This window comes from Pagrus pagrus (assembly GCF_965226575.1).
Source record: "Pagrus pagrus genome assembly, chromosome: 10".
Lineage (NCBI taxonomy): Eukaryota > Metazoa > Chordata > Actinopteri > Spariformes > Sparidae > Pagrus > Pagrus pagrus.
The window spans coordinates 1125458-1133507 of NC_140194.1; the positions used below are offsets into that span (position 1 = coordinate 1125458).

At 43.2% G+C, this 8050-nt stretch overlaps 1 protein-coding gene across 1 annotated transcript; it reads left to right on the plus strand.

Annotated features, from left to right (window-relative positions):
- Window positions 1–2197: 2197 nt before the first annotated feature.
- LOC311263184 (sperm axonemal maintenance protein CFAP97D1) lies at window positions 2198–5876 on the plus strand (the record flags this gene model as incomplete). The annotated part of the gene is made up of 5 exons (XM_084363107.1): window positions 2198–2290; window positions 3183–3263; window positions 3538–3656; window positions 5136–5319; window positions 5778–5876. 5 exons carry the CDS (start codon window positions 2198–2200, stop codon window positions 5874–5876), a joined length of 576 nt encoding a protein of 191 aa, XP_084219233.1.
- Between the last annotated feature and the right edge of the window lie 2174 nt (window positions 5877–8050).

The window sequence follows — 8050 nt, forward strand, 5'->3', positions numbered from 1 at the left end:
AGATGATTGACAAGTAAATCATTTGCCACCTGAAATTAGAGTGTGAATCAATCAGGATTATGTCTGCATGGTAATTTAGAGTGGCACTTTGTCAGAACGACGTCACAGATAAACCTGCTGGAGGAGCTGAGCTAACATTGATCAGATCAGACCGGATCAGTGAGACACGTAAACACACACTCGATCAATAACCCTGATTACTCTCATATCAAGAACTTTTCTGCTGGAGTCATCAGACCTCGGCGATATAAAGACGTCAGAGACACAAATCCTCTCTCTCTCTCTCTCTCTCTCTCTCTCTCTCTCTCTCTCTCTCCTCCACTCCTCCTGATTGTCTCTCGTCCATCCTGTCTCTCTCCACTGTAGAGCATAATAAGCAGACTTCAAAATAAATGGATTCCCCACGGCGTTTCATCACAGCAAGAGAAGAGAACACACACCCACTCAGTGGAAAACATGCTCAATTAATCCTGCACACACACACACACACACACACACACACACACACACACACACACACACACACACACACACACAAAGCTGAAATCAAAGGACATGGTGTCCCACATGCAGTGTTGAGCAGCATATTGAAGCATTCTTTGAAATCTGCCTCTGGCGTCCGGTTCATCTGTATTCAGAGGAGAATCTGGAGAATTAAAATTAGTGGATTTTATATTCTAGTCATTTCTAACCTGCCTGTATTCAGAGAGGCTTCCACTCAGGCCAGCATTATCATTTATCAAGTACAAGAGAAGCTGAAGGTCACGCTGAACATTTCAGGTAAGGAGTCGACTCCAGATATGTGCTAACGTTGTTTATTAGATGAGCCTCACTGAAACATCGTATCATGACAACACTGGTACAAACATCATTCTGTTCCTCACAGCCCAGTAGTTCCCACCAAAACTACGATAGTTTCACCAAACTGGTGTCGAAATTGCTGATTTCATTAAATAAGCCTGCTTTCATTGGCCACTAGGGGGCACTATAAGAACCAACATTAATAGAATAACTCAATATTATCAGCATATGAAGATGTTATGGTGAACAGTGAATTAACATTTCCTCCAAATTGTTGTTAATCTAAACACAATGCAGCTGATCAGACCTGTTGTCACCGTCCATCCTAAGATCACAGTGTTCAGCTCTCAGTCCGTCCGTTCACAGCGTCTGAGTGAACACCTGTGATCTGATGTCACTTCCTGCTCTATGTGCAAATAAACCCGTCCATCACTGGGACAAACAGACTCCATGTTTCTACTCAAAGACAGAAAGAAGTTCATGCAGAACATTTGCTGAATTTACAAGAAGGAACAAATAAGTCAGAATCAGTCAGAGACAGAGTTTCACACGGTTTATAAAGTGTCTCCAACTCAACAACTCACTAAACTGACACATTTGTTAAGGGAGTCTGGGGACAAAGAAGTCGCCTATACTGGTTACTGTTTAGTGTGTTTGTAAAATGTGACATGTTTAGATCAATAAAATGTTTCTTCTTTCATAAATTGAGTGTAAATGGTGAAATCAGTGTAAACAGTGTGTTCAAACAGCTGCTAAATGTTGGCAGGTAAGACTTTAGCACTTTAGACACAGAAGCAGACAGGCTGGTACAGCCATGCTGCCACAAACTGACACTTTTTACAAGGAAACAAACAACTTACTGTTTTCATTTAATGCTGAAGTTACAAGGAGACAATGATTCAGAGTCTGTCAGAGCCGTTTAACACAGTTCAACTCTTAAAATCACTACATTTGTAAAGGGAGTCTGGTGATATTGTGGTTACCAGTTCAGTGGTTGGATCAGTGTCCAGAATTTAGTTCAAATATTTACATTTTTAAAACTGTGATCTGAAAAAAATGTCTATTTGCAAAATTCAGTATGAGTCTTAAAAATCCAAATTATTGATTGATTATTGAGAATGATTGATGCTGCATGTGATGTTGAATGTTATTGTCTAAAGTCATGTATAAATCAACTAACTCAGGTGTGTGTGTGTGTGTGTGTGTGTGTGTGTGTGTGTGTGTGTGTGTGTGTGCATGCCTCCTCAGCTCAGTAATAATTAATAGGAACCTTATCTGGCTGAAATGAGATAAAGAGGGGTACATCTCCATGACGACAACCCCCCAAGGCCTGTAAACACACACACACACACACTCCTGCCGGGTTGTACAGTCAGTCTGAAGGTGAGGTCGCAGCATGCACAGGTCGTACCAGCCGTTAAAGCCCGTCACCAACCGCTACCTGCAGCAGCGATGGGACCAGAACAACTACGACAACCACCGCAGAAAGGTAGGAGGATGGAGGACGGAGGATGGAGGTGGAGACAGCTGAGCTCATATCAGAGATGGAGTCTTGGTGACGTTTGGTTGGACTGCAGGTGGTTTGCAGGGCTGATGGAGAAGCAGAGGGTGGGAGGTGAGGCAGGTGAGGCCGTGGTTAGAGGATTAGCGATGGTGTTGGACCGGTGGGTTGGATGTGAAGGTGCAGTGAAGTATTGGTGGGTCTGAGACTGAGGGATGGCTGATGAGGGTTTGGTTGCTTGCAGCTGGATTAGAGATTGGAGGTGGATGGTTACAGGTGTGACAGAAATATCTTAAAAAATACAACCTTGACTTAAAGTTGACTTAAAGATATAATGTGCAACATTTCTGCATTAAAACGTCTAAAACCAGCGAGACCTTTGTTCTATATTTTGTTCAGTTGTGTATGTTATCCCAAATGTTTCCAACAATGTTCAAACCAGAGAAATCTATAATTTTGTTCAAGGTAACGATGTGTTTCAATGAAACATAACGTGAAAAAACTTTATCTTTGTTCCTGGCTCGTTCCCTCATTTCCTTAAATTTTCATGAACAAGATCTTTATTTGGAAGCTTTCTGTGGTCTGCATGTTTTCATTATAGTCATTCTACTGTATCTATGATCGTTAGTTATCTTTTCTGTAAAGTAGATTTTATCGTTTGTGGCGGGGTACGCCATATTGTCTGAAGTATTTTGGTAGAATATGTTGCATGGCTTCAGAAAAGTTACTAAAAAGAAGAGGAAACTCACCAAAAATATGGTCAAAACAAAAACAAAAAGAAATGTAAAACTTCTTCCTGCTCACGGCACAAAAAGTTTTAGAAATGCAAAAATTGCAGAATACACTTCCACATTTCCCTCACCTGTGTTTACCTGTGCAGGTGAGCTCCGCCCTGCCTGTAGTGGACAACAAGGGAACGAGGACACCAGCTCACGTCCAGCTTAAACTAAAAAAACTACAGGTCAGCCACACACACACACACACACACACACACACACACGCACACACACACACACACACACACACACACACACGTGTCATGAGGATTGAAACAGTGTGGAGATAATAAAATGACAGTGGACAGAAAGCTGCCTCCTGGTCACGTTGCCTTCATCAAACTAATCAGTGTGAGTCAACTGTCAGTCCGTCCTGATGATGTCGAAGCCTTTCAACGGTCAAAACTTTGCCCTTTAACTGTCAATCATTCTCAAAGTGTTTCTGTTTCTGTGACTCAGCTGCAGGATGAACGGCTGTCGATCATCGACAGAGACAACCGCCTCCTGGCCTCCAAACTGGCCGACATTGTTTGCTCTAAAGGCCTGGTGGACCATCGGAACCAGTACCACCTGAGGAGGTAAGGACCGCACAACACGCTCCTGTTGTCATGTCCTGCTCCGTCCTGCCGGGTCACAACATGTTACAACCTGTTATGTCATCTCACGTGCTGTTGTGCCCTGACAAGTCTTATGTGTGATGTGATGGGAGGCCACGCCCTGATACGACCTGCTGCACCATGTGATGTCATCTGCTGCACCATGTGATGTCATCTCGCTGTGTCACATCGTCCCGTATCATGTCTTTTATGTCACATCATGGCTTGTTACGTGTTATAATGTGATGTCATGTCCTCTGACATCCTCTTTTTATGTGATTTGTTGTGATATCATGTCTGTCATCTTATGTCCTGTTACATCATGTTATGTCCTTATGTGTCATGTCCTGTCATTTCATGTCTTTCATGCTCTGTCATCCTCATGTGTCATATAGTTTATTGTTCGTTCAGGTTCCCATTAGCGTCTGTATCAGCGGCTGCTTCTCTTCCTGGGGTCCATATGAGATTAATAAAACACCGACAGCACACAGACAATAAAAGAGACAAACACAAACACAGACCGAGTTTATCCAGAAATTACATGATTAACATCAGAATAATCCAAATATTAGATAACTCTAACGATGCATGTGCAGAGCTGATCAAACTAACGAAGTTATAATCCCACCGGCTGATGGCTCCGTGATGATTGAGCCCTGTGCTCGTGTCATGTCATCGTATACTATGTCAAGTCTCTTGCCATGTCAGAAATATTATGCTATTATTTCCTATTTAAATAGAAGTAGGAACAGTACAACCTTAAAAAACACCTGATATATTTACATGTATTTCACTGAGGTCTTTAACATTACTATGATGATGCCAGCGTGCCTTGTTGGACCTTTCAATAATTGATGTGACCAGTCCTGCTCTGTTACGGTGTTGAATTATTGATCTGTATGTGGATGTGTGATGGGGGCGACAGTCTCTGGTATTTATCTGCTCTCACACAGGAGCTGTAAAATCTTTAATCCTGACAGGAGCTGTAAAGCTTCTCTGAGATCTTTTATTCTGTGATTCACAGTAAACAGAAGCTGCTTCAGCCAGGAGCAAAACTGTGACACTCAAAACGGCGAGTGATTAATGAGCAAAAGAAAGTCATTACTAATATACTCTCACAGTGCTGAGTCAGCATGCTTTCAGTCCACCTGCCATGACTTCAGACACATCCAGCAGTCACAGAGCGACGTGATCGTCCATGTAGAGTCGTGTTTGGTCTCCGCCAACTCCTGAGCAGCAGACAGGATGCGTTCAGGCACAGTATTCAGTGCAGGTCAATCACGCTTGGCACCGCTCAGAGCTGCAACAACTAGTCGATTAAGTGATTAGTTGATTGAAAGATAATTAGTTGCCAACTATTTTGATAATCGATTAATCGTTTCAGTCGATTTTCAATTCATAAACATGCACCTATGTGTCATGTCCGCCCTTCACTCTTCTTCTTCTGCGTTTCCTCCTCAGTCTGAATGCCGACAAAAGGAGGGAGGAGCTTCTGCTGGTCAGCCGTCAGAATCAGGCCATCTACCAGCGAATCACGTCTCGCCAGTCGGAGTACCGCCGGCAGCTGTGGTTGGATGACTGGGAGAGAGCGGAGCATCGGCGGGACGATATTTCCCGATACCCCCGAGGGCTCGCACAGAAACAGGTGAGTCCAAGAACTGAAATATGTGACAATATTATTATTTCCTCACAACTTTTAATTTGCAAGACGCTGGTAAAATGCACAAAGACACACAAAAATATTTTTTGTTCTTTGTGTTTTTGTACGTACATACAATGAATTATGGGTAAATCATTCTTGAGAAAACACTCGATACACATAATCCACCGAACAACACTTTTATATTAAAATTGAAACTTGGACTCAGTTTTCTTCACCACAAAACGCTCCTCAGAGTGTCAGAAAGCAGCGAGAACCACTTATGAAAGATTTAGGTGAGGTGAGAGTCTCCTGCTGGACTGAGTGTGGGGACTGAGCAGATTAACAACATGCAGTGAATGGGTCCTCGACCACAGCCTGTTGTGTGTCAGCGATGGTTGTTAACTCAGGATGAACCCTGAAGCAGAGGACATACGATCAGTGTTGCATGTTTGTGTCTGCAGAAGTCGCACAGGAAGGTGAAGTTTGCAGCCATGGAGGGCAGCGAGAGGTCGACGAGCTGCAGCAACACCGACACCGACCGGACCGACAGAGACGCCTGAAGCACCAACAAACACACTCAGACAAACAGGCCTCGGCTGCTGCTTTAGTAAAAAATCATCCTCAATTTGATCCTCAATTTGTCAAGTGTGGTGCAAACACACAGAGTTCAACCTCGGCAGACGCTTCTCTTACGTGCAGAACTTGCCTGAGAAACGTCGTGTTTTTAAGTTTTCTTTAGTGTCAAGCTAACGGCTGACTTTTACATTTTTGAGTGAACTGTTCCTTTAAGGATTTAAGAATAAAACTATATCCCTCCATATTTTATCTATCTGACAACATGACGCACGCTGTGAAGCTCCATTGTGTTTGGTTTAGTGACATCTAATGGTGAGTGTGCAGACTGCAACCAACTGAACACCCCTCGTCTCAGCCTCCCCTCGGCTGTTAATACATGAAAGTCTCTCTGTAGAGTCAGTGATGGTTCTTCATGTTTCTACAGTGGTAGATAGAAACATGAAGGTGATTAAACACTGATGAAAACATTATGATGAATATTATCTTACATTTCTGACAGTGGATCCGACACACTGGACCTTTAATGCCTCACGTCTTGTCGTCTTTTGGGTCTATTGGTGTTTTTTTTCATGTCTCATTCTCTGAGAATTATCCTGATTTAAATCAAATTAAAAGCTTCTGGATCATTGATTTTGAATCAAACCTCCTTCACATCCTGATTTCTGGAGCCACTTTATAACCACTGCTGAATCTGATCTGATCCTCCTGGGAAACAATCATTACTTCAGACTGCGTATCTGTGACCTGAAACTCAGACAGACATCATCACACAAGCCAGCAGCTCTCGTCTGCTCCGCTGTTTCCTCCACTAGGTGGCAGTAACTCCATGTCTCTGCTCTTTGGTGCCTCCTCTAAAGCTGAAACTGAGACTGAGACGAGGAGAGACTAAGGACTGCTTTTTATTAAAGGAGCAGTCTGTAGTTTTGTTGAAGAAATGTTAATGAGCAGAGAAAGATCTTCATTGGCTGATTTTAAACAAACTAAATAATCAAACTCTCTTTGTTTTCATGTCTGAATAAACTGAGTTAATGAACTGACCTTAAAGGGCAACACACTATCTGACACTCTTTATCAGCCCTGTGTACTGTCATGTCTCAGCTCAGGAAATACTTTTTACAAGATAAATCAGTAAATCTCCAGCCAGTAATAAACCACAGTCAGTTTTATCCCTCATCATGTCCGAGCGAGTACATTCATAATTTAATGATAATTTCTGATTGTCTCTGTGCTGCCAGGATGACGGAGGTAAAATATCAGTATGTGGAGTACATATATGTGCAGTGGAAAAGCCCTTTAACGCTGTCAGTCTGTCCTGATGCCGAGCTCGGCTGGAAGCCACCTCGGGCCAGGACACCGGGCCATCTGGGAACAGTTAGCCAGCGTCTGTGACTGTAAACCGGAGCAGCTCCCCCGGCACCGAACGCTGCATTAACAACAGTTATTCTCTTCTGTTCAAAGCTGAAATCAAAGAGAGCTCCAGCACCAGAAATAAAGACGTACGTGTTCAGTCCATACGTGTGAATCTGTCGCATGCGTTCTCTGAAACATAACGAAGCTGAGCAGACAACAGTGCTGTTGGTTTATTGGAGGGCAGCCGTCCTTCCCTGTTTTACAACGTTTCACTTTATTAAGATCAGAGGAGCAGCACTCAGACCTGCTCCAGCTTTATTACTGCTGGGTTTTACACAACATGCAGACTGGAGGACAAACCACTGCAGGAACAATACAAGCTAACGCCAGCAACAATCTCGACCTCCAAATGTCTTGGCCTCGTCTCGGTCTCAGTGCTCTCTGGTCTCGGTTATGTCTTGGTCTCGGTTGGTGCGGTCTTGACTACAACACTACTTTTGGGTGGACTGATATGTCCTGATATGTTGTCATATGCTGCTGGAGTAAAGAAAGACAAGTGTCATTTTCAGGACTGAACTCTGACAGATGATCTGTTTCCTGCTGCTCAGATCATTCGTTTATCTTTTATTACATCTGTTTCTTCCGTCTTTACGAACACCTCAGTGTTTCTACAAACAGCTCCCGGCTCTGAGGAAGCAAAGTTTAAACCCTCTGAGACGGACAGATGTTTCGCTCTCTCTATTTGTGTCGCCTGTGATGAACTCATGAGTCCAAAGTGTTATTTTTCCAATAATTCAGAGCTTGTTTA